The sequence below is a fragment of the Dermacentor variabilis genome, chromosome 1, assembly GCF_050947875.1.
Source record: "Dermacentor variabilis isolate Ectoservices chromosome 1, ASM5094787v1, whole genome shotgun sequence".
Taxonomy (NCBI): domain Eukaryota; kingdom Metazoa; phylum Arthropoda; class Arachnida; order Ixodida; family Ixodidae; genus Dermacentor; species Dermacentor variabilis.
The window spans coordinates 271,838,566-271,865,419 of record NC_134568.1 but is presented as its reverse complement, the minus strand read 5'-3'; the positions used below and the strand labels follow the sequence as shown (position 1 = coordinate 271,865,419).

Below are 26,854 nucleotides of genomic sequence, written 5' to 3'. Positions count from 1 at the left end.
AATTGTACTAACCCCCATTTGTTTCCTGTTTAGGAGATCCCCCCGACAGTTTTTACTTTGGGAGCTCCGATTGTACAATTATACTTCACCTGTTTGTACTACTGTTTGTACGTGCTGATGAAAATAAATTCAACTTCAACTTAAACAAAAATTAACTCACAATGGCAGATGAAAGAAAGGCTATAGACTTACCGGCTGAAAAACATGTTAATTCTCACTCAAACAGACACATGCAGACAAGTTTTATTTGCGAGAAGGCAGCAAAAAATCTGATTTTCACTTGCTGCCATGGCGGCCTTGCAGTGACGACGATATCCTCAAACTCAGCAAGGCCATGAGCCAGTTTCTCCATCAGGCCCCCGCTTCTCTGTGAATGCCCTTATGACAGTCTACGCACTAGCTGTATCGGATACAGAAGGGCCATCATCCACTTCGTCATTCATGATGATGGTGCGGAAATGCTAGAAGCTATGGGAGCAGGAAGCACATCATGGCCACTATGCTTTGACATCACTATCAGTGGTGACTGCAGTCTGGGAAAGATTTGTGCGCCGTAATTCTGCCATCTACGGTCTGCGGGCAAAATATTTCGCCGATTCCATGCTTGTAAGTGCCGAAAAATGAAATACTATGCACTAACCATTTGGCATGCGTTAAGTGACTACGGCTTAAGTGGTCAGCCAATATATTAGGTTCAGTGGCGACAGTGTGGGGAATTGATAATTTAGACCGGAATTACTTATTTAAACGTACATTTAAAGGAGGTTTTTCTGTATTCACACAGCTTACTAAAGCAGCATAAAACAGAGAAAGATCACAATGTAGAAGGCAACATTTAGGATGCGCAGTCATTCAGACCGTTGAAGGGGCTGACAACGGATGTCCATTTTAACTAGTTTTTTTTTTCAGCGTACAGTCGAACCCACTTAAAACAATATTGGTTTTAACAATATATTGACTATAACAATGAGCAGCCGTGGCACCAAAATCTTTTGTGTGTGTTTGGAAATCAGTTTTGCGGAAGTCTTGCAAGGTGGAGGAACCTTCATGAAAAGGAAACATCATCCACCCAACTAAAATGAACTGCTTGCTAGATTATTCCATGCCGTATTATTGGTTATAATAATTAAATCTCGCTACTGGATGTCTGCGCTGAAAGGAAAAAAAAGAAGAAAAAACTCAAACAGCCGCACCTACTCGAGTGCTATGCACGTTGCCTGCCTTCGCTGCATTGCCAGCCTCTCTCTCGTCTTCCTTCCACCTCTCCGAAACACCAGTCGAATGTGCCAATGGCCACCCCCGCCGACAGCTGCCTATGCCTGTCGGCACTGTCGACTTGCGTTTTGGAGGTGTGGAAGGGAGGCGGGAGAGAGGCTGGCAATGTGGCAAAGGCGCAAGGTGTGCGCAGCACACAGGTGGGAGCAGCAGCTCGTGTTTTTTTCTTTTCTTCCTCCAATATTTCGAGTTCCTTTGCCGTTGGGCACAGACACCAAATGCCAGCTTTAAGACCAATAATGTGGCATGGCAATATTATATAGCAAGCTTCAATGTTACTGCTGAAGTTTCACAGCAGAGTGTCACAGCACGCAGTTTTATGCGATTTTCTGTACCAATTGAAAATTAATGTACTTGTTTGAATATAGGTTGACCTTTTTTTATTTCTTTTGCAAATGTTACCTAAAATGAGATTTTTCGAACAAAGCTAGCAAAAGTACCAAACGAATGAAGTTCCTCAGTATAGCCAGTCTAGAGATTATCCAGACTGGCTTTAAGAAATGCTGCATATTCAATGCACTCGACGGCACCGAGGACGACATTGTTTAAGGTGCAGAGGACACCTGCAAAGCATCCGACAAGTACTCTCCTGGCAGTTCTGACGAGGACGCAGCTTGTGGCATCACCTAGCTAGATTTAGTAGCCGAGCTTATGGTAAATAAAGTTGTGTCATGTTCAAAGTTTTTCATTTTTCCAGAGATATGGGTCAACCTATATTGAGTTAAATTTTTTACATTCTCAGCGAGTTCAACATACAGGCGTCTACCTATATTCGTGTTCGACCTATTGTCGAGTAAATGAGGTACAATTCTTACTTAAATTTTAACATCCTGTTTGATGCTATCAATATAAAACACATTTTTACTTTCAGTACAACTTTGAGGCAGATTTTGGTCAGTCGTTGGTCCCTTTAATACTTAATGTTGCATGTACAAATTGAACATATAATTTTTTTGACGGTACAGTCAGCTACAATATATGCACACTGAGGGTGTGTTGCAACATGTGTGAATTCGGCCCCTCACATTGAATAAAGGCCCCTCACCAGGCCACATAGCAAATTTTGGTCATACACTGAAAGTTGTTACGTGCCCTCTAAGGAGTGCTCTACCACAATAGTTTTTCAAATTAGTTCATTAATAGCAGAGATAGAAATATTTGAAGTGCCATGAACCCATTATTTCATGAGGCGAGCGTCATCGCCAACATAGACACTCCCTCCATTTGCCCCACTTAGCCTCCGCAAGCGAAATTCCTTCCCTGCATTCTCCCATACCGAAGCTGGAGGATCACTTGAAGAATACGTCACAGGCCCCACCTTCTTCTTTTTTTTTCCTCTCTCTCATGTTTTTGCAGAGTGGCACACTTCCGGTGATGGTCTTGCGCATAAGCTGTCACATTGTCTAGCTTCATGCAGCAGATGATTTTGCGTACGCTGCACGAGAACACCTGATTAGTGGCATAAGTCAGTGCCACAATCAAGAGCACTGAGGCAGACGTGAGAGGATGAAAGAGCATAATCGCGGTGCCGGAACATGGTAGAAAATGACAGTTTTGTCCTCTGCGTATGCAACTGCACAACTTGGGGACAAGCAGACGAAACGGATGTACCTCTCTCTCGCTACAGTTTGAAGTAAAAGGAAAACACGCAGACCTTCAATTTGGATGTTTTATTATTTCTCTAAACATTAATTTGTCTATTGAAACAATATATTAGACAAGTAACTGATGTTGCCTTGAATAGTTCTCGAAGTCACGTGTCACTGTGAGTGACGTCACAGCAGCGTCATGTACATAGGTGCACTTGTGCGATTGATATTGACTCTCTGGCAGGGAGCGTGGTCCCACGAGGAGATGGGCAAAGGGCACTTGGTTTGAAATTGAAGATCTTTCCATGGTGAGTAGGGATTTAATACTTAACAAACATGATCGTTAGCACGCATTGTATGCATTACACGCTTGTCAGCTCAAAATGGCCAGATTTGGTGAGAGGTCCTTTAAGGATGACGCCCAGGATCCCAGAAAATGGCACAGCCACCACCACAAAAACATAATTCCAAAGCTACGGTTCGGCATTCACACACCCCTACTTTCTTGCTTTTACATGCATATCAATTGCATCAGCATTTTTTTTTTTGTCTTTGCAAACATAAGGCCCCTTTTCATAACAAGAGGTAGGCCCAACAGTAGGACTGCCGGTGACTCATCCAGTGAACAGAACTCAACAGTGAATCAGTGAACAGAACTCAACACATTCAAGCAGGACCCAGCTGGAGTCTGACACTGATGACTTGGACAAGAATTAGTTTAAAGTGTTTTAGAACTCGCAAGAAAACACAGAAAGAAAATAGAAAATGCAAGAAAAAACAGAAAGAAGGAAAGGAGGGCTTGGAGTTCTGGTTAGTGAGAGAGGCCTCCTGAACCTGAATGGGAAAGTGTTAAATTATACCTGCTAATTACAAAACACCATTTCACAGAGGTATACAGGATGCAGCGCATTTGTGATTCTCCATAACTGGTCGCTTATGGTACATTAGGCTGGTTGTTCTCGAGAGCTCCGACGGTGCATGTTAAATTCAGCTGGCTGAAATTGGGTGCTAAGAACTCATTCGGCTGGCTCTTTCAGAGCACCACCACTCCCACTCAGATGCTCTCGCCTTCAACTTGGGAAGTGCAACTGCGATTTGGCAGAGTTCCCACCACGTGGCTTCTGCAGCTTCCGTTTTTGGCATGGCGTCTGCCATGGCGATGTGTTGGAGGCTGCGCACCTCGCTTGTTTAGAACAGAAGGCGTGCTGAATGTGTTTTATCACTTCTGGGCTCAGATGACCCTCGTGAGCAGCTGCAAGTTCCAACTTGGTCATGCTTTCTCTGGCTCTGGTCAAGAGCAAGATCCGCATCATTGCAATTCAAGTCAGTGTGTAGTAGGGACCAGCTGAATGTACCATTAGCTTCATACAATTATCAAAGAGGCTGATGCAACTGATACTCAAAACTTGCCTTGAACTCATCCTGCACTTGTCTCCTCTTGTGAAGATACCACGAAATGGCATTCCACATTCTCTCTGTAATGTAAACACAAGGGATAAAAAAAATGACAATGTGCAGGTAGTGAGCTTTGTTCGTTCAGCTGCATTGCAACATGTGCACCAAACCTTGGGATAGAGTGCAATAGGAAGGACTACATATAGCTGTGAAAATAATTTTTTTTTTTTCACAATTTCTTCTTGCAATCTATACCAATGCCTCCTTTACTAGATGCCTGTCGCGTTGTCCGGTAAACTTGGTTCCGTGCCCTCTCCCTTTTCTCGTCTCCGCGAAAAGGCAACGAGCGCCTCTCATGACGAACGCCTGCAACTCACATCATGTGCTGTGGCCTCTGAGATTACTATGGCATCTGTTACCATCTCGGAGGCCCGCGATAACGCTCGCGAACAGACGCCCGCGCATATAACGCGCCGGCAGAAGCATTCAGCCGCCGCTGCCACATCCGCCGAAAGTTGAAAAGGCAACGAGCGCCGCCTCACGGAATTTATGCTGAACTAAGGGAACCATAGCTACAATGGGAAAGCGAGCAACGCGGTGGGCATCTAGTAAAGGAGGCATTGTCTATACCATGTGTTCCAGCCAAGCTGCCAAAAAAAAAAAAAAAAGAACGGCTTATGAGCTACGATGATGGGGTCAACAGTGTTTTGTTAGCAGTCGCCTTGTGCATGCTGGTGAATTTTTCTGTATCAATGATTAGCTAATTCATCCAAATTATTCTTTAAATGTATAATTACTTGCATAATTGCATAAGCTCAAATGTCCAGTTGTGCACTACATTCGAAAGCATCATAGTCAACAGTTTCCAGCACGCCACATTATCCCCAGTCATTTTTTGTGCATTTCAATATTGTGGCGCAAAATTTGAAAAATAATGTGAAGTGAAGGTGGGCCCGCACGTTTCGGACACAGTAGTGGTAAGCACGAGATCTTTCTTCTAAGATCTTAAGAGAAACACTGCCTCTGTATGACAACCACCAGCACAGAGAGATGTAAACAAGAGCCTGCATTTTTACACATGCCATAATGAAGTACAAGGGAGGTCCACAAAGCAAGCTTTCATTTATTTGTAAGTCTGGCACGACCATGAGAAAAAAGAAGGAAAACTATTTTAGAGCGCAGCTCTTAGGCGCTCGTTCCTGTGGCGAGCGTTAACCTAGTAACCGAGTGAATGAGCATACCAAAAGATGAAAGCGAATGTAACGTGCAGCAGGGGATGAGAAAAGCAGTGAGAGTGAAGAGCTGGAAGCAGAAAAGCGGAAAGGAAAGTGCAGCGAAACCAAAAGGCAGAAAGGTGAGGAGGGTATGGCAAAAGGGTGAGGAGGAAAGAAGAGTGCTGGCAGCGACTAAGCATGTGGCGAGCGTAAAGTGCTGGCGTGGGCTTTGGACCCACTGTGCAAGTGCTAGTTCGCCTGAGGCACCACCGCCGCTGCTAAAGAATGACCTTGGCACGAGTTCCAGTGTTCACGTTTTTCTTTCTGCACAAGGAGTGACGCAACTAGTAGAAATACTTCATCTGTCGCCGCTGCTAAACGAGCTGCCCAAGAAGAGGCTCAGCGCCACTGCTGAGAGCACCCTGTCGTTCAGAATCAAATTCTTTGCAACCATATATTGCGAATTCAAAACACCCAAACAGCTGCGCTTAAAATTCACATTAGGGAGTATTATAATCATCAATGAAATATTTATAGTTTCAGAGTGATGGACAGGCTGTTCTACCAGATGTGAAGTCTTTTAAAGAAATTTTTTGAAGGATGGCCATAAGTTTTATATCATATGCTGGTGTCACGCCAATTAGTATTCTACCATTTACTGAAACCATGATGTCGGCTGGGCCTCAGAATTTCTGACAAAGCAATGCCTCGTAAAAAGCTACTCCAGTTTTTGAAACAGACCTCAAAAGTTGCACTAGCTGTTTCAGCTGGATGCGCTTGCTCTAGTGGGCGATTCCACGAGAGATCAAACATGCATGTCCTCTTGATATTTTTACTTTGTCTGTTTTTTTTTATATGTCATGTAGGAATGTTTGGACTGGACGGAACCAAAAATTTTATTCCCGATAAGCGTTCCCAGTAAGCCAAAAAAATATTTGGAAGTAATGGTGGGAGTGTCACCCCCCCTCCGCCCCATCGCTTACCACAATATTTTCCCGATTTCATGGCTGAATTAAATGGAAACTAAAAATAGTGTGCAGAAAAACATTTCTGCTCATTTTAATACACTTTGCAGTAATTTACTTTCAGGAATTTTCTTATGCTGTCCACAAACAAAAAAAAGTAAAACAAATTCCAAACATCGCCCAAATCTGAAAAATTTTGCAACATTGATGTGTCTTGGCTCATTTTCTATTTCTACAGAAACTTGAAAAATGTTTCAAACATAGAGCATTTTCTTTGCAAGATTTATGCAAAATCTTATCTTCCTACATGAAATACAAGAGAAGAAAAAAAATAAATGAAGTTCTTAAAAGAACTCATTTTCAAAAATGAAACTTTGGTTCTGGTTTTAATTTCTGAAAAAGTTTTGGATGGAAGTCCGCTTATGTCGGGCAAAGTATGGGTGCGACAACATGCTTCCTCATTTGCTTTACTCACAAGATATAACTGGCCAAAGTGGCCCACGTTGAGTGTGCTGGCTTTAGTGCCGCAATGACTCGTTCCGGTTAGTTAAAGGGACACTAAAGGTTACTATTAAGTCAACGTGGACTGTTGAAATACCATCCCAGAAACCTCGAAACGCTTGTTTCGTGCCAAGGAGAGACTTATTTTAAGAGAAAATGCGTTCTGAAGCGTCCGCGTACCTCTAGCGCAGTTCAAATCGCCCGCCCTCCGATCGAGGAGTACTGACATCATGGTCTCATAGTGACGTTGCGCCATCGGTGAGTAGAACGGCGTCCGCAGACGGCGCTACGGCTTTTCTGAGCAAAACGCGAACGCGCGGCCAGAAACAGAGCCAAGACAGAGCCGACAGCAGAGCGAAAGCGGGAGTATGGTGGCTAGCGGAAGGAGAAACGAATTACGTCCCACGTTACGTCCCACGGCACACGGAGAGTCCGTTTTCGTTAAACTATAGGCTGCAGCGAGCTCGCAGCGTGGTCTATGAGAAGCGAGGAGCCTTTTCGCACTCGCAACAGGGCATAAAAATGTGCGAATCGACGCAAAACTCGGCCTAGAAACGTGCTTCGCCACAGCCAGGGCTCAATACGACCCAAGCTGGCACGACCCAGATGTCGTTTCCCGCACCGCCACCAGGCGCCGCTACTATACCTCACACTCCAGCGCAAGACGCCCATAAGCTGGTACTTCATTCTATGACGCTAACTTCGACGCTCGTCGCAATGGACCCTGACACCGACAGATTGGCTCGCGATGGTGGGCTCAACTTCAGCGATTTGAGCACCGACGAGCGCGACCTGCTTCTGAGGGCTCGCACTGCCGGCGTCGTTGCGTACTACGACGGCGGCCTCGACACCGGCTCTCCGGAGCGGGAAAGCAACGAGGGCTTCCCACGACATCACATGGACGTGGCATTCTCGCTGCTTGTTCCAAATGAAAGTTTCGCGAGCCAGCAGAACCCTGACAGCACGACGCGATAACGAAACTACTGAAACTCCAAAGCGTGCACGGCGCAGAGTCGAGCGAAAACGAAACCTTTCGAACACCCATATTACTGAAGGGTAACGTCAAAATGTTATTTTTTCCTAGAATCGAATAGACGTAGACAAGTAGCATTTTTTCCGGCTTATAATCGAATGAAATGATATTTTTAATACGAGTAGTTGAGTATTAGTAACACAAATTATGAGGAGACCTTTCGTCATCGGGCTAGTACCGGAATGTCGCTGGAGGGTCTCAAATCGTGTCATGCATTTACCTCAATTTCTCGGTTACTAAAGCTCTGTTCGCGATTATATTGACGCCTTAGACGTTCTAGAACATTGCTCTACCACTTTAACTTGAGTTTCTGGTAACCTTTAGTGTCCCTTTAACGTTTACTCTCTTTCAAAAAAAGAAAAGGCAACGGTTGCCACAAACGAAAGAAGGTTTACTTGTTTTTTTTTTTATTGTGGCAAGAACAGAGAACGTGTTTTCTGCTTTGTTTTCTGGGATGCAAGAGAGAACAAACTCTACGCTACTTGTGGTGCTCGAATAAATTTATTGTGTGTCCTTTGCAGTTAGTATTTAAAAGGGTTTAATCACCCTGGCTAGAGGCGCTTCTCGCAATGGACAGCGCATGTCTGCTTGACTGATTGTGGGCACACATCCACACATGCCATGGCTGAATTCCTGGCACGCACCACACTGAGTTCCACTCCAATGACTTCTGCTGACAATGCTCCTCGATGGCTGCAGCAGGCGCATGAAGCAAGGCCACATTCTTGAGGTTGCCGCTAAGTTGGGAGACCATCTCATGTGCCGACTGAATGGAAGGAGCGCTTCCAGACCTCGGGTTGTGCTGGGGAACTTGGCGCTTAAGCAGTCCACTCACACGGTCACAGGCATTCTCCCATGAGCGGTGGCAGAAAATATCCACCTCGCGGATACATACTTGTAGTGGCACAATTCATACAGTTGGTAAGTATTTCTAAAATGGCTCGTCGCACCATGACTGACGTATGTTAAGTGACAGTAGATGGGTGCTTTTTCACCCAACACTTCGTGCACATCTACATAGGGCGTAGCACGTGTGCGCTGTGTTGTGATGCATGTTGTCGCTTATGACAGCAAAGTTGTTGTTGCTTTCCTTGCCATTATGATGAGCAAAATGAGAACAAAGTGAAAGCCAGATCCAACGTTTCGACAAGTGGACTTGTCTTTTTCAAGGCGACATATGCTTTCCTCGGCACAGTATGTATATATGTATATATGTATATATATATATATATATATATATATATATATATATATATATATATATGTACAGTTCTTCTAAAGGGAAGAGGGGTGATGCAGGTGGGCAAGGCAATGAACGAGGGTGTGTTAGCGGTGAGGGTGTAGAATCGAAAAGAGAGGTGTGCTATTCAACGTCGCTAGAGGAATGCGAGGTAGTGTCCTGCATTAGTTGGAGGTCTGTTGGAGGTCAGTGGTAGTTCACTGACGTCCAACAAAGCAGATAATCCCCCCTCCTCCCCCTCTCGTCCCCATCCAGGCCCCTTCCATGAAAAAAAGAAACCTACAGTGACACGTCAACCGCCTTTCCTTCAGTCAGCAAAAAACTGTGGCTGCCGTATGCATGTCCTATTCTGAGACGACAGTGTGCGATGTAATTGACGTGGTCATTTGGTCTGCTAGCACATTACCCTCAATGCCTCTATGGCCAGGCGCTCAAACATGCTGGTTAAATGTACATGCTCCAAACAGATCGGAACAGAGTTCCATAAGTACAGGGTGTTTGTGCTTACAGAGTGACTTCAAGGCTTTTACGATGCTTAGGGAGTCTGTACATATAATTACTTTTAGAAGTTTTAATTTCCTTATATACTTTGCAGATGACTCCTGGAAGGTTTATTTTATGTGTGAAATGAAAGTGAGCCTGGAGTCAAGAATAACACCTAGAAATTTGTGCTCTTCGTTGAAAGGGATTTGTTGTCCACCCAGTTCTACACAAGGATCAGGTACCAGGCCTCTCTTTCTTGTGAAGAGAACACAAGAACTTTTGTGCAGGTTAATTTTAAATCCATTTTGGTCTGCCCACTTGGACAACTTGTTTAAGCCCTGCTGTACCTGTCTTTCACACACTGTAAGGTTGCAGGATATGAAACCTATCTGTATATCGTCTACGTAGAGGGAATAAAAAATGGCTGGGGGCAGCGAAGAACGAAGTGTATTCATCGTAACGATAGAGTGCAGCTAAGCACGCCTCCCTGGGGTACACTAGTTTCCTGCGTAAAAGGACGTGACAGTGCATCACCGACTTTTACATGGAAGGTACGATTTGACAAATAGCTTTCAATTATGTTCAGCATATTTCCACGGATGCCCATTTCCGACAGGTCTCGCAAAATCCCGTAACGCCATGCCGTGTCATACAGTTTTTTCATGTCAAGAAATATCGATAGGAATTACTGTTTATGTATAAATGAATGAATGAATGAATGAATGAATGAATGAATGTGTGGTTTAGTGGCACAAGGGCCAGATATGGCCAAAGAGCGTCAAGACAGTGTTAGTGATTTAGCAGTGGAATGATGAGTACTGTGAAGATGTGACTTGGCTGTAAAAGGGCCTAAAAATAGTCGCAGTAAAGTGCGTAAAATCTACGTGCTATAAAATTATGGCGATGGCTAATGACGAATACTATGAACAATAGAATGCATTGGGAAAAATGATGCAATGTACAAAATATGTGAGATGCTAAAATTTTCTAAGAGCACTACTGCCTCGCCAGAGCCCTTGAACCCAAGGGACGAGAGGCATGTGCTATACGAAACAACTATCACAGCGCTATCCTCTATAGAGAGGAGGCGCTACAAACGTATGGGCTAATTACATGTAATACAACATCTTTAAAAAAACCTAGGACGGCGTTGGTGTCAAAGAATGGTTCTGGACCAAGTAACATAACAGGGTGAAGGGGGATGTGCTGCCGGTATGCTAAGAGAAAATGTTTCTTTCTTTCAGATTCGGCTTCCCGACACTCCAGTAGGACGTGGAGGATGGTCAGCCTCTCCCCGCATCTACCACAGGTTGGAGGTTCGTTTCCCGTGAGTAAAAAGTTATGTGTGCCAAAAGTGTGTCCTATTCTTAGACGGCAGGATAGGACATCTGTCCGGCGGGATTTTGTTACAGGAGGCCAGAAACCTAATTGTGGCTTTATTACATACGTTGCCAGTGGTTTCGTAGTTTCCTTCTTAAGAAAGGCTTCAGGTCTGTGACAGGGACCGAAGCAGTAGGATTAACTGCATGAAATGAAGTTGATGTGGCCATCTGGTCGGCTAGAACGTTTCCCTCGATGCCCCTATGTCTAGGCACCCAGCATATAATCACATGTTGGTTAGATATATATGCTTTACACAGTGCGGAGTAGAGTTCATTAAATGCTGGATTTTTGTGATTACAGAAAGACATCAAGGCCTTCACAACACTGAGGGAGTCCGTATATATAACTGATTTCTGGAGTTGTGATTTATTTATATGCTTTACGGCCGACAGCAGTGCGTAGGCCTCAGCCGTAAAGATACTAGTTTCCGGATGCAGTACGTCGGATTCCGAGAAGGATGGACTGACGGCTGCATAGGACACCCCATCGTGTGACTTCGATGCGTCTGTGTCTAACTCCGTGCAGGAGTATTTTTGCTGAAGTTCCCGGAAATGCATTTGGATTTCAATCTCTGGAGCGTGTTTAGTAACTTGCATGAAAGATATATCGCATTGTATCAGCTGCCACTCCCAAGGAGGCAGAAGCTTGGCTGGATGCATTAGGCGAAGCTCGAGCAGTGGGACATGCATTTCATGACTAAGCTCCCTCACACGTAGCGAGAAAGGCTGTCTTACGGAGGGACGATTATGTCATCTCGTTAACGGTAATATAACACGGATGTTGAGGATTAGAGTGGACTTTCAGAAAATATGTTTGGCTGATGTATGTTCTCTGGAGATGAAGTGACCACTCATTCGATTCTGCATATAAGCTTTGTATGGGACTCGTTCTGAAAGCGCCAGTGGCCAGTTGGATTCCTAGGTGGTGGACTGGGTCTAGCATATTTAGCGTGCTCGGGGCGGCAGAGTGATAAATCACGGCACCATAGTCTAGTCGTGAACGAATGAGGTTTTTATAGAGTTTCAATAAACACTTCCTGTCACTACCCCATGTAGTCTGGGATAGAAGTTTCATTATGTTCATCGTTTTTAGACATTTTTCTTTAAGATGTTTAATGTGGGGGACGAAAGTGAGTCTGTAGTCAAGCATGACACCTAGAAATTTGTGTTCTTTGTTTACAGGTATCTGTTGTCCACGCAGTTCTATGCAAGGATCTGGGATAAGTCCTCTCTTTCTTGTATAAAGAACACAGGAGCTTTTGTTAGGATTGATCTTAAATCCATTCCTGTCTGCCCACATTGACACTTTGTTCAGGCCATGCTGTACCTGTCTCTCGCAGACTGCGAGGTTACAGGATTTGAAAGCTATTTGAATGTCGTCCACGTAGACAGAGTAAAAGATGGCGGGTGGTAATGAAGCACAAAGCGTGTTTATCTTCACGATGAAGAGCGTGCAGCTGAGCACGCCTCCTTGGGGTACACCCGTTTCTTGCATAAAAGGACGTGAGAGTGCATTGTCGACTTTTACCCGGAAGGTACGATTTGACAGATAGCTTTCTATTATATTAAGCATATTACCGTGGATGCCCATTTCTGACAGGTCTCTTAAGATTCCGTAACGCCATGTTGTGTCATACGCCTTTTCCATATCGAGAAATATCGATAGGAAGAACTGTTTATGCATAAATGCGTCCCGGATATTCCCTTCAACACGTACAAGATGATCGGTTGTGGAGCGCCCTTCTCGGAAGCCGCACTGATAAGGATCAAGCATTTTGCTCTGTTCAAGGAAATGAATGAGTCGCCAATTTATCATTTTTTCAAACACCTTACAGATGCAACTTGTGAGGGCTATCGGGCGGTAACTTGCCACTGAGGAAGGGTCTTTGCCTTGTTTCAAAACAGGGACCACATAGCTTCCTTCCATGCGGTTGGAAGGTACCCTGCATCCCAGATGGTGTTGAAAGTGTGAGTAGTGTAACTTGCGTATCATTGTGTAAGTTTTTGAGCATTTCATACATGATTCTATCAGATCCTGGTGCGGAGCTCTTGCATGCGCTCAGGGCAGCTCTCAATTCGGCAATATTAAAAGGACGGTTGTAAGGCTCATTCTCTCGACATTTTCTTGTTAATGGCTTGCATTCTTCTACTTGTTTATATTTCAGGAAGGATTGCGAATAATGATTTGAACTTGATACATTCTCAAAGTGCTCCCCAAGTGAGTCAGCCTGATCTTGCAGTGTATCGCCCTGTGTATTTACTAGAGGGAGTGAATATGTCTGCCGCCCTCTAATCCTATTAACCCTATTCCAGGCTTTGCCCTCATCTCTAAACGAGTTAATACTCGATAAAAACTTGTGACAACTTTCTCTTCTAGCCTGTCGGCGGGTTCTCCTACCTTGGGACTTTACTGTTTTAAAGTTGACAAGATTTTCTGCAGTGGGCGAAGCGCGTAGCAACCCCCACGCTTTGTTCCGATTCCTACGTGCAGTTCTGCATTCATCGTTCCACCACGAGACATGCCGTTTGCATGCCAAGCCACTTACTTCACGTATGCATTTAGATGCGGCATCTATTATGACAGCTGTAAAATACTGCACAGCAGCATCAATTTCTAACGAGGTCATGTCATCCCATGATATACTAGTTAAGTTTCGGAATTTCTCCCATTCTGCTGTGTCAGTCTTGCACTTAGGAGCCTGTGGTGGATATTCGTTTTGTTTAATAAGCGTTCTTAATAGTATGGGGAAGTGGTCGCTTCCGTAAGGATTGTTGGTAACTTCCCATTCGAGTTCAGGCAGTATGGACGGGGAAACTATGCTCAGATCAATTGAAGAAAAGGTATTGTTTGCAAGACAGTAATATGTGGGTTTTTTCTTATTCAGAAAGCACGCACCAGAAGAAAAAAGGAACTGTTCAATGAGACGACCTTGCGCATCGATACGAGAGTCTCCCCACAGGCTGCTGTGTGCATTGAAATCGCCAAGAACAACATAAGGTTCTGGCAATTGATCTATAAAGGATTGGAATTCATGTTTCGTTAATTTGTAATGTGGGGGTATGTAAACAGAGCTAATGGTGATGAGTTTGTTTAGGAGAACCGCTCGAACCGCCACTGCTTCAAGGGGCGTTCGTAGCTGTAAAGGTTGACACGCTATGCTTTTATGAATAAAAATGGCAACACCGCCTGATGATACGACAGCATCATCGCGATCTTTGCGAAACGTGACATACGGTCGGAGAAAGTTTGTGTGTTGTGGTTTTAAGTGTGTTTCCTGTAGACACAGCACTTTTGGATTGTGTTTTTGGATAAGCTCTTGCACATCATCAAGGTTCCTGAGAAGACCTCTGACGTTCCATTGAATTATTGGTGTATCCATATTGGAAGTAAATAGGTGCTGTGTATACAGAAACAGAAGTATTAATTACAGAGATTTCAGAGCTTAGGTTCCAGAGCTTTTTTGAGGCCCTGTAACCGGGGTTTTGCTCTTTTTGAAGCATTCGAGGGAACCTCGCCGCTCTTTAGGCGCTTGGTGCGCCTTGAGGATAGGTGTAGTGTCCATTGCCTCTTGTGAGGCGCCGGACACGTGCTCTTGCGAGCGAGAAGTTTCCCAGGAAAGTCTCGCCTTGGAGGACAAGACCCCTGCGCCCACCAGCCCGGAGGTCGATGGGGCTCCCCGAGGGATTTGGCTGCGCCGGCTGTTGCCAGCGCTGGAAGAGGCCGGGGAGGTTGGGGCAGTCTCGGCTGCGCCCACCTTCGGGGTCGATGGTCCCCCTTGCTTTGTTGACGGAGCAGCGCTAGCTGCAACCGCCGCGGGGGCAGATGGCGTAACTGCCAACTCACTGCCTGTGTGTCGGACAGCCGCCGGAGGCCGTTGTGACGCTGCCCCCTTACGCACCACATCGGCAAAGCTGCTCTTAGACAGGTATGACACCCACCTACGTGCCTCTTTGAAAGATATGTTTTCTTTGACTTTGATTGTCACAATCTCTTTTTCTCTTTTCCAGGACGGGCAGGCGCGCGAGTATGCGGCATGCTCGCCATCACAGTTGACACAATGTGGAGTGTTTTGGCACGTTTCGGAGGAATGTTCGTTGTCACTGCACTTGGCACAAGTCAGCCGGCCTCGACAGTTCTGTGAACTGTGGCCGAAACGTTGGCGCTTAAAGCATCTGAGAGGATTGGGAACGCATGGCCGAACACGAAGTTTGATATAACCAGCTTCGATGGACTCAGGAAGGACACTTGAGCCGAAAGTGAGTATCAGGTGTTTCGTCTTGATGTCTTTTCCATCTCTCCTCATCTTAATTCGTTTAACATTGATAACATTCTGGTCACTGAAGCCCTCCAAGAGTTCAGCCTCAGTGAACTCCATCAAGTCATCGTCAGAGACAACACCACGGGTGGTGTTCATCGTGCGGTGCGGGGTTATAATTGTTTGGGTTTCCCCAAATGACACTAGGGTTGACAATTTTTCATATTGTTTTTGATCGCGGAGCTCCAAGAGGAGATCACCGCTTGACATCTTCGACGCCTTATATCCAGGACCAAAGGCTTCAGTCAGCGACTTCGAAACAAGGAAGGGTGAGATAGTTCTTACTGGTTTATCTGGTTTTGCAGAGTGGATGACATGGAAACGCGGGAAGGATTCTTTTTGGCGGCCAAAAAATTGGAAGACTTCATCGGTGCGCCCTCTTTTCTGAGGGCGATCAGGTAGTGGAGGGAAGGAAGTAGCCATGAGTGGACGTGTAGTTTTCGGCAGCAACGCCAGCCACCCACCATGGAGTCCAACAAGGGGACACTGCAGGGCGTGAAAAACAGGGCCTGCAAACGCCAGCTGTACGTTGCCACTATAACCCAATATGACATAACCAAGGTTGGCTACTCACACAAGGTTAACCCTTGCCGCCAAGAAGAAGGAAGTAAATAGAAGAGAGAAGGAGACAGGAAAGGTGGAAAGTAAGGGAAAGACGAAAGTTGCAGGAAGAGAGAGACAGGAAAAGGCGACTGCCGATTTCCTCCAGGTGGGTCAGTCTGGAGGTGCCGTCTATGTGAAGCCGAGGCCGAAGAGGTGTGTTGCCTCCGCCGGGGCCTTAAAGGTCCAAACACCCAGCATCGGCTCAACCCCCAGGATCCCCTTTTCCCCAGACACGGCTAAGCCGCGCACGGCTACACACGGGAGGGTCCAACCCTCGTGTGTTCGGGTACGTGGTGTCGCAACGCACCAAATGCCTGCTGACGCAGACGCCCCTGTGGGGATGTATAAATGCATCGCAGATATTTCCTTCAATGCGCACAAGGTGATCGGTTGTCGACCGCCCTTCTCTGAAACCACACTGATAGGGATCGAGCATATGGTTGAGTTCAAGGAAATGTATAAGTCTGCGGTTAACCATTTCTTCAAAAATCTTAGACAGCTTGTTAGAGCTATCGGACGATAGCTTGCTGCCAAGGACGGGTCTTTTCCCTGCTTCAGAACAGGAACCACGATCGCTTCTTTCCATGTGGATGGGAGGTATCCCGAAGCCCCAAATAGTGTTTAATAGTGTAAGTAGTGTAACTTGTGCGTCAGTATGTAGGTTTCTGATCATGTCATACATGACTCTGTCAGGTCCCAGTGCAGTGCTTTTACATGATTTCAAGGCAGCTCTCAACTAGGCAATACTGAAAGGCCGGTTATACGGTTCATTCTGCCTGGATTTTTGTATGATTGGCTTACGTTCTACTATTTCTTTATGTTTATGAAAGGATTGCGAATATTTCATTGAGCTCGACACACGCTCAAAGTGCTCCCCAAGTGAATCTACCTGGTCTTGCAGGGTTTCGCCTTGTGTGTTTACCAAAGGGAGGGAGTATGTTTGTCGCCCTCTTATCCTACTAACCCTGTTCCAGACTTTGGCCTCATCTGTATACGAGTTGATACCCGATAAAAACTTTTGCCAACTCTCTCTTCTGGCCTGTCGGCGGGTTCGCCTGCCTTGGGATTTGACTTTTTTAAAGTTTATAAGATTCTCCGCAATGGGGGAGGCGCGTAGCAACCCCCACGCTTTGTTTTGTTTCTTACGAGCGATCCTACAATCGTCGTTGCACCACGGGACACGCCGTTTACATGCCAAGCCATTTACTTGTGATATGCATTTAGGTGCAGCATCTATTATCAAGGCTGTAAAATACTCCACAGCAGCATCAATTTCTAACGAGGAGATGTCATGCCCTGAGATACTAGTAAGAGTTCGAAATTCTCCCAATCAGCTGTCTCAATCTTCCACCTAGGTGGCTGTGGTGGATATTCGTTTTCTTTAGGTGTTCGTAGTAGTATGGGGAAGTGGTCGCTTCCGTAAGGGTTCTTTGTAATTTCCCATTCGAGGTCAGGCAGAATAGAAGGAGAAACTATGCTGAGATCGATTGAAGAAAAGGTTCCGTTTGCTAAAGAGTAATATGTGGGTTCCTTCTTATTCAGAAGGCACGCACCAGAAGAAAAAAGGAACTGTTCAACAAGACGACCTCGCGCATCTAAACGAGAGTCACCCAACAGGGAGCTGTGCGCATTGAAATCGCCAAGAACAACATAAGGTTCTGGCAATTCGTCTATAAATGACTGAAATTCATGTTTGTTTAATTTGTAGTGTGGGGGTATATAAAGCGAGCAAATCGTTACGAGTTTATTTAGGAGAACAACTCGAACCGCCACTGCTTCAAGGGGCGTTTGTAGCTGCAAACGCTGACACGAAATGCTTTTATGAATAAAAATGGCAACACCGCCTGATGATACGACAGCATCATCGCGATCTTTGCGAAAAGTGACATACGGTCGGAGAAAGTTTGTGTGTTGTGGTTTTAGGTGTGTTTCCTGTAGACACAGCACTTTTGGATTGTGTTTTTGGATAAGCTCTTGCACATCATCAAGGTTCCGAAAAAGACCTCTGATGTTCCATTGAATTATTTGCGAATCCATATTTGAAGTAAATCGGTGCTGTGTATACAGAAAGAGAAGTGATGCATTAGGTTACAGAGCTCTTTCGAGGCCCCGTAACCGGGGTTTTGCTTTTTTTGAAGCGTTCGAGGGAGCCTCACCGCTCCTTAGGCGCTTGGTGCGCCGTGAGGATAGGTGTTGTGTCCATTGCCTCTTGTGAGATGCTGGACACGCGCTCTTGCGAGCTAGAAGTTTTTCGGGAGGGTCTCACCTCAAAAGGCAAGACCCCTGCGCCCACCAGCCCGGAGGTCGATGGGGCTCCCTGAAAAATTCGGCTGCGCCGGCTGTTGCCAGCGCTGGGAGGGGCCGGGGAGGTCGAGGCAGCCTCGGCTGCGCCTACCTTCGTGGCCGCTATCGGTCCTGCGGGATCGCTGCGTGTAGCGCAGGTTGCCGCAGATAACTCTTGTGGGGCTGGCAACCCAAGGGTAGCCTGGCCTGGTTGTAGGTTGGATGGAGTGAGCAGGTACCTTTGGCTCCTGCCCTGGGGGCAGGAGCCAAAGGTACCTGCTCGCTGCATGCGGGCTGGGTACTTGGCATTGGCCACTGTGACGCTGCCCCCCGACGCGCCGCATCAGCATAAGGTGTGCTGTGGAAAGGTGAGCACCTCTTACGGGCTTCCTTAAACGAAATATTTTCTTTGACTTTGAGGGTGATTATGTCCTTTTCTTTTTTCCAGTTCGGACAGGAGTGTGAGTAGGCTGGATGGTCTCCATTGCAGTTCACACAGTGAGGTGCGCGACTGCAATTGTCGGAAGGGTGGCCCTGGACTCCACACTTTGCACAAGTTATTTGACCACGCCAGCTCTGCGAGCCATGGCCAAACCTCTGACATTTGAAAGACCGTCTAGGGTTCGGGATATATGGTCGCACAGTTAACCTGATACAGTGAACTCTCACTTGAGTGAACTTCAAGGGACCGAAGGAAATAGTTCACTTAACTGAAAGTTCACTAAACTGAATATTCACTAGACCAACATTAGTCATGGCATACAGAGTCAAAAGTTTGAAGTGCAATTCATGGAGCAAAAGACATGGCATCCACAGTGTTAGAAATGTGTGAAATGGCATTTGCACATATCAACAAGTACAAGGTTCATAACAGTTAAAATGCTGCCTTTCTCACTTAGAAAAAAGTCTGTAATCTTCTTCTGCACTTGTACTTTTAAAGCACAGGAAGTAACAAAACTATCCAAAGAGTCAATGTTTTTGTACACTTCTTCTCGCACAGCTTGCTGTTGAGACACAAAGTCTCTCAACTTTCCAATGTACCCTACAACCACAGTTAGAATTATAGGGCTTGAAATTGGCTTGCCAGTTGCCTCTTCTTCTTCGCCTCTTCTTCGAAAGAAAGAGACGACGACCATGCCACAACTAGCCGGTCGAAAAAAAAAAAACACACACCACGTGGTTTGTGGTGTGACAGATCGCCGCTTTGCTCTGGAGGCGTTGTCAGCACCAGCGATGTTACTTTGTTCATGGCCTCCGGGATTACATGCTTGCTCGTTTTCTGCGAGCGATCTCGGAGGCCATGCCTCGTCGTCGTTCGTTTTCCGCGCCGCCGCTTTGCCCCAGGGGCGCTGTAGCGCCAGCGACGTTACATTGCCGCTGGAGCGGCGGTTTGATGAGGGCGGGCATCGGTTCTGATCGCAAAAATAAGCCTTGATCCTCTGAGCGAGTTCGTTAAACTGAAATATTGACTGTTCCGAAATTCGTTTAAGTGAAACATTTTTGCATAGAATCTATAAGAAGCCTGCTGGGGATTTTTAAGAAGTTCGTTATTCTGAAATATTCGATAAACCGACGTTCGTACAACTGAGAGTTTACTGTATATCCTGTTTCGATGTTTTCTGGTAGTATGCTGGATGCAAATGTTAAGATAAGATGCTTGGTTGGAATTTCCTTATTGTCCTGTCTAATGATAATACGCTTTACATTGGTCACATTTTTATTTTTCCACCCTTCCAGGAGTTCAGCTTCTGTCAAATCCTGAAGGTCTGCCTCTGACACGACTCCGCGTGAGCTGTTCATTGATCGGTGTGGTGTAACAGAAACTGGTATGTTACCAAAGGTCACCAGACTGCCTAGCTTCATGTATTGATTTTTCTGTGGGATCTCAAGAAGAAGATCTCCGCTTGCCATTTTCGTCACCTTATAACCTGACCCTAAGGCTTCAGTCAAATATTTTGAAACTATGAATGGTGAAATGAGTCTGGCCTGTTTTTCAGCGTTCTCACTATGTACAACATGGTATTTCGGGTAGTTCTCTTTTGTGCGGGTCAAATATGTACTTAAGTCATCGGTGCGTCCCCTCTTCTGAGGGTGATGATCAAGTAGGCGGGAAAATGCAGGTGTTCCCATAGTATTTCGGTTCGTTTTCGGCAGCAATGGCGGCCACCCACCACGGAGCCCAACATGGGGATGCTGCAGAACTTAACGCGTAAGGCTGCAGGCGCCAACCGTGCATTGCCACTATAACCTAATATATTATACCCAAGGGAGGGCACATACACAAGGTTAACCCTAGCTGCCCTAGGAAATTAGGAAGTGATGGAAGAGAAGAGATGATAGGACAGTAAAAGAAAGATGATAGGAAAGAAAATAGATTGAAGAGGGGGACAGGAAAAGGAGACTGCCGATTTCCCCCGGGTGGGTCAGTCCGGGGGTGCCGTCTATGTGAAGCAGAGGCCAAAGAGGTGTGTTGCCTCCGCCGGGGGGCCTTAAAGGTCCAAACACCCAGCATCGGCTCAAACTCCAGGATCCTCCTTTCCCCAGACACGGCTAAGCCGCGCACGGCTACACGCGGGAGGGTCCAACCCTCGTGCGCTCGGGTACGTGGTGTTGCAAAACACCAAACGCCTGCTGACGCAGACGCTCCTGCGGGGACACACAAATTCGTCATGGATATTTCCTTCAATGCACACAAGATGGTCAGTTGTGGACCGCCCTTCTCTAAAGCCACACTGATAGGGATAAAGCATTTTGTTCAGTTCAAGGAAATAATTAAGCCGCCTATTAATCATTTTTTAAAATAGCTTACAAAGGCAACTTGTGAGAGCTATCAAGCAGTAACTTGCCACCGAGGAAGGGTATTTACCCTGCTTCAAAATAGGGGCCACAATCACTTCTTTCCATGTGGACGGAAGGTATCCAGCAGCCCAAACAGTGTTGAAAAGTGCGAGTAGTGTCAGTTGTATATTGGCGTGTGCATTCTTAACTATGTCATACATGACTGTCAGGTTCCGGTGTGTGGTGTGGAGCTCTTGCATGTGATCAAGGCAGCTCTCAACTTGGCAATACTGAAAAGACAATTACACGGTTCGTTCTGATGACAGTTACATATGATTGGCTTACATTCTTCTATTTGTTTATATTTAAGGAAGGAATGTGAATGGATTGAGCTTGACACATGCTCAAAGTGCTCCCCAAGAGAGTCTGCCTGGTCTTGCAGGGTCGTTCTCCAGAGGCAACGGATGGATTAGCTGCCCTTTTAGCATTTTCAAGCCATTCCACAATTTGCCTCCTGTGTGTATGAATCTATACTCGAGAAGAACCTAACCCAGATTTCTCTCTTTGCCTGATGCTGGGTCTGCTTTCCCTGTGATTTATTGTTTTTAAATTGAATGAGATTTTCTGCATTTGGCAATCTACGCAATACACCCCATGCATTATTTTGCCTCCTTTGCGCCTCGGTACAGTCTTCGCTCCACCAGGGAACACGTCTTGTAAGTGAACCACCATTAATTTATGGGATAGACTTTTCGGCTTCATCAATAATAGAAGCAGTGAACTGTGCAACAGCATCATATATACTGCAATTGTTTGTAAAATCTTGTGGTAAATAAGTTGATACTTTAAAATATTTCCAGTCAGCCAAACTTAATTTCCATCGAAGAATATGGGGAGGGTTGTCATGCTGTGTTTAATTATTAAGTTTAATGTTACAGTTAAGTGGTCACTTCCAGGAAGATTATTGATGAGGTTCCAATCCAGGTAGGACAGAAGAGAGGCTGAACCAATTGCTAGATCTATCAATGAATACGAGTTGTGTTGGGCACTGTAATAGGACGGCTCCTCCTTAATAAGCAGGCAGGCACTAGAGGCCAGAAGAAAATTTTAAATGAATCGACCTTTTGTGTCGCATCATGAGTCTCCCCACATCATGTTGTGGGCATTAAAATCACCCATGAGTATGTAGGGGTCCAGAAGCTGATCAGTGAGGTTATAGTATAATTGCCTTTTCCAAGATGATAGTTTGGGGGTATGTATATAAACATACAGTGACCAGTCTATTAAAAAAGATTGCCCGAATTGACTCTGCCTTCAAGGAGTGTCTGAAGGGGCAAGTGTTGGCAAGCAACACTCTTGTCGATGACTATGGGTACATTGCTGGACGAGATGGTAGCCTCATTGCGGTCTTTCCAGAAAAATGACATAGTGTGTAAGAAAGTTTGTGTGTGTAGATTTTAATTGTGTTTCCTGGTGCTACAGCACTTTTGTACTTCGTTTATGAAGAAGTTCTTTAACATCATCTAAATTGCACAGAAGTCCCCTGACATTCCACTGTAATATCTGTGTGTCCATATTGCAGAAGAGGATGGTGCTGTGTGCCTAATATGTGAAAGCAGAGTGAACCTACAGAGTCCTTTTCGGGCCCTGTAAAATGCGGGGTTTCTCCTTTTTTGGAGTGGTCGAGAGATTCCCACCACTCCATAGGCACTTGCTGCACCGTCCAGCTAGAAGACATGTCCATCGCCTCTTCAGGGGCGCTAAACACCCGCTCTTTCAAGTGGTTTGTTTGCCTCGAAGGCTTCGCCTCGGCAGACAATACCCTGGAAGCCACCAACCCAGAAGTCGATAGCCCCTTCTTCTGGGACAGTGCAGCAGCGCTGGCTGCAGCTGCCAAAGGGGCACATGGCATCACCGCCGGCTCATTGTGTGTGAGCTGGAGAGCTGCTGTAAGCTGTTGTGTCGCTGTCCCCAGATGCATCACATCGACAAAGCTGTTCTTGAGCAGGTAGGATACCTGCCTGAGTGCCTCCTTGAAAGTTATATTTTCCTTTAATTTTCCCTTAATTTCCTTTTCTTCTTTTAGGATGGGCACGACGCTGGGCATGCGGCATGCTCCCCATCACAGTTTACACAGTAGAGAGAGTTTTCACAAGATTCTGAGGCGTGTTAATGAGCACTGCATCTTGTACAAGTTTGGTGGCCTCGGCAGTTCTGTGAACTGTGGCCGAAACGCTGGCATTTGGAACATCTAAGGGGATGTGGCACGTATGGCCTGACACGAACATTGATGTACTATCGCGCTCAGTATGAGCTACACCGCGCGAGCACATGGCCGTGCGCTCGGTATGGTCGTACACTGGCCCCGATAGTGGCGGGCTTTCGAGCTATCTGCAGAGGGTGTAGCTGTTCCAGCAAGCTCGCATCACCTCCACTTGCTTGCTTTCCCCTTCACCCTCGTTTAGGCTGGTTTTGATGTTTGTTTCGAAAATGATAACTGTAGCCGTAGGTCGACGCCCAAACTTCGTAATCGGGCCAGAGTTGGTCCGCACAGTGGGTGTTATCTGGTGTGTCAGATTGATAAAAAGGAATACGTTCGTCAGCTCGCAAAATGTCCCGGGTGCCCAACAGTGATCGACTTCTTAATTCATCTCAGGTTTTAGCATTTACAGCACCCAAGCTGTCTTAGCGTGCCAATTTTTTTTTATTTGGGCTGAATATATCTTTGACTGATCACACGACTCTTTCATGTCAGTGCACGTTAAAGGGACACTAAAGGTTACTATTAAGTCAACGTGGACTGTTGAAATACCATCACAGAAACCTCGAAACGCTTGTTTCGTGCCAAGGAGAGACTTATTTTAAGAGAAAATGCGTTCTGAAGCGTCCGCGTACCTCTAGCGCAGTTCAAATCGCCCGCCCTCCGATCGAGGAGTACTGACATCATGGTCTCATAGTGACGTTGCGCCATCGGTGAGTAGAACGGTGTCCGCAGACGGCGCTACAGCTTTTCTGCGCAAAACACGAACGCGCGGCCAGAAACAGAGCCAAGACAGAGCCGACAGCAGAGCGAAAGCGGGAGTATGGTGGCTAGCGGAAGGAGAAACGAATTACGTCCCACATTACGTCCCACGGCACACGGAGAGTCAGTTTTCGTTAAACTATAGGCTGCGGCGAGCTCGCAGCGTAGTCGGCGTGGTCTATGAGAAGCGACGAGCCTTTTCGCACTCGCAACAGGGCATAAAAATGTGCGAATCGACGCAAAACTCGGCCTAGAAACGTGTTTCGCCACAGCCAGGGCTCAATACGACCCAAGCTGGCACGACCCAGATGTCGTTTCCCGCACCGCCACCAGGTGCCGCTACTATACCTCAAACTCCAGCGCAAGACGCCCATAAGCTGGTACTTCATTCTATGATGCTAACTTCGACGCTTGTCGCAATGGACCCTGAAACCGACAAATTGGCTCGCGATGGTGGGCTCAACTTCAGCGATTTGAGCACCGACGAGCGCGACCTGCTGCTGAGGGCTCGCACTGCCGGCGTCGTTGCGTACTACGACGGCGGCCTCGACACCGGCTCTCCGGAGCGGGAAACCAACGAGCTCTGGGGCTTCCCACGACATCACATGGACGTGGCATTCTCGCTGCTTGTTCCAAATGAAAGTTTCGCGAGCCAGCAGAACCCTCACAGCACGACGCGATAACGAAACTACTGAAACTCCAAAGCGTGCGCGGCGCAGAGTTGAGCGCGCAGAGTCGAGCGAAAACGAAACCTTTCGAACACCCATATTACTGAAGGGTAACGTCAAAATGTTATTTTTTCTTAGAATCGAATAGAAGTAGACAAGTAGCATTTTCTTCCGTCTTATAATCGAATGAAATGATATTTTTAATACGAGTAGTTGAGTATTAGTAACACAAATTATGAGGAGTCCTTTCGTCATCGGGCTAGTACCGGAATGTCGCTGGGGGGTCTCAAATCGTGTCATGCATTTACCTCAATTTCTCGGTTACTAAAGCTCTGTTCGCGATTATATTGACGCCTTAGACGTTCTAGAACGTTGCTCTACCACTTTAACTTGAGTTTCTGGTAACCTTTAGTGTCCCTTTAAAGAACCCCAGGTGGTCAAAATTTCCGGAGCTCTCGACTACGGCACCTCTCAGCCTGAGTCACTTTGGGACGTTAAACCCCATAAACCAAACCAAAGCACACGACTTTTCGGAAAGGCAATTAAGTACCCTAGACAAAAATAACCTGCACATGACCTTGCGTTTATGTATCCAGGAAAAGTATCTTCTCGATGAGCTGACTGGAAATTAGTGTATTCTGGTAATACCGGTAATGATCGGCGAAATCGGGTTTTGCAGCCATAGTGACAGTGCACTGAAAAATTTCAGAACCATTTAATGCATCTCAAGAAGGCGCGGTGTGTTCTGAAGCCATCACGCACGGTGGGAAGTTTATGAAGACGACGCATGGCCCTAGGAGTAGCGGCAAATGAACGAAGTAGGCTGCTCCGGCCAAATGTGAAATGTTGCTACAGTACGGAGAATGGCGGTGGCAGCAATGTCAACGCGTTGCCGCATTAGCACCGGGGCTATGCTAACACTATGTCGAAAACAATACATGACCCACGTTGTGGCTACTTCCGCCTTTACGCTGGACACTGAGGCGCGATTATCAGTGCTAAAATCATGTCTAAACGCACAGCCCTTCTTGTACGAAGAAAGCGCTGTCTTTGGTAACCTTCGCACGCCACGTCTGGTCGCTGGCAAAAGTGCTGCATGATCTTGCAGTTTCTGCTTCAGCGAAGTCAAAGTGAACAGGAAACAGTTAAGGTTTCCTTCAGATAAACGGGGACGAGGGGTACCAGCGCGCTTGCTGGAACAGCTACACCCTCTCCAGATAGCTCGAAAACACGGCACAACCGGCGCCACTGTACAACCTTGCAGAGCGCTAGGCCACGCGCTGGCGTGGTATAGCTCATACTGAGCGCGATAGTACCTGGCCTTGATGGACTTGGGCACAACACTTGAGCTGAAGCTAAGTATCTGATGCTTGGTCTGGATTCCCTTTCTGTCACGCCTCATCTTAATTCGTTTAATGTTGATGCCGTTCTGCTCACTGAAGCCCTCTAGGAGTTCAGCTTCAGTCAGCTCTAACAGATCATCATCTGAGACACTGCCACGGGTTGTATTCATAGTACGGTGCGGAGTTACTGTTACTTGGGCATCCCCAAATGACACTAGATTAGGCAATTTTTCATACTGTTTCTGGTCGCGGAGCTCCAAGAGGAGATCGCCGCTTGCCATCCTAGCTTTACAACTTGTACCAAAAATTTCAGTAAGAGACTTCGAAACAAGGAATGGTGAAGTTGTTCACACTGGTTTGTCTGGTTTTTCAGAATGAATGACAAGGAAACAGGGGAACGATTGTTTTTGTAGACCAAAAGACTGGAAGACTTCATTGGTGTGCCCTCTTTTGCGAGGGTGATCAAGGAGTGGGGGGAAGGAACTAGCCAGAGATGAATGTGTAGTCTTCGACAGCAACGCAAAGGCACCCACTGGGGAGCCCTACAAGGGGATGTTGCAGGGCCTGTAAACACAGGTCCTATAGATGCCAGCTGTAAGTCACCACTATAACCAAATGTAACCTGACCTAGGTTGACTACTCATATCCTTGTTGCCAAGAAGATCAGAAGTAAAATAGAAGAGAGGAGAAGACAGGAAAGACAGAAAGTGAGACAGGAAGACTAAGGCCGTGAGAAGGGTAGGAAAAGGAAACTATAGGAAAAG

At 46.2% G+C, this 26,854-nt stretch overlaps 1 protein-coding gene across 5 annotated transcripts in view; it reads right to left on the bottom strand.

Annotated features, from left to right (window-relative positions):
• Nucleotides 1–26,854, bottom strand: part of LOC142564684 (DDB1- and CUL4-associated factor 11) — a 118,372-nt gene that overhangs the window by 57,911 nt on the left and 33,607 nt on the right. For all 5 annotated transcript variants that reach the window (XM_075675831.1, XM_075675806.1, XM_075675822.1 and 2 more), the window contains one exon: nt 4,275–4,339. In XM_075675831.1, the coding sequence (XP_075531946.1) occupies nt 4,275–4,339 (65 nt within the window). The remainder of the gene's footprint in view (nt 1–4,274; nt 4,340–26,854) is intronic.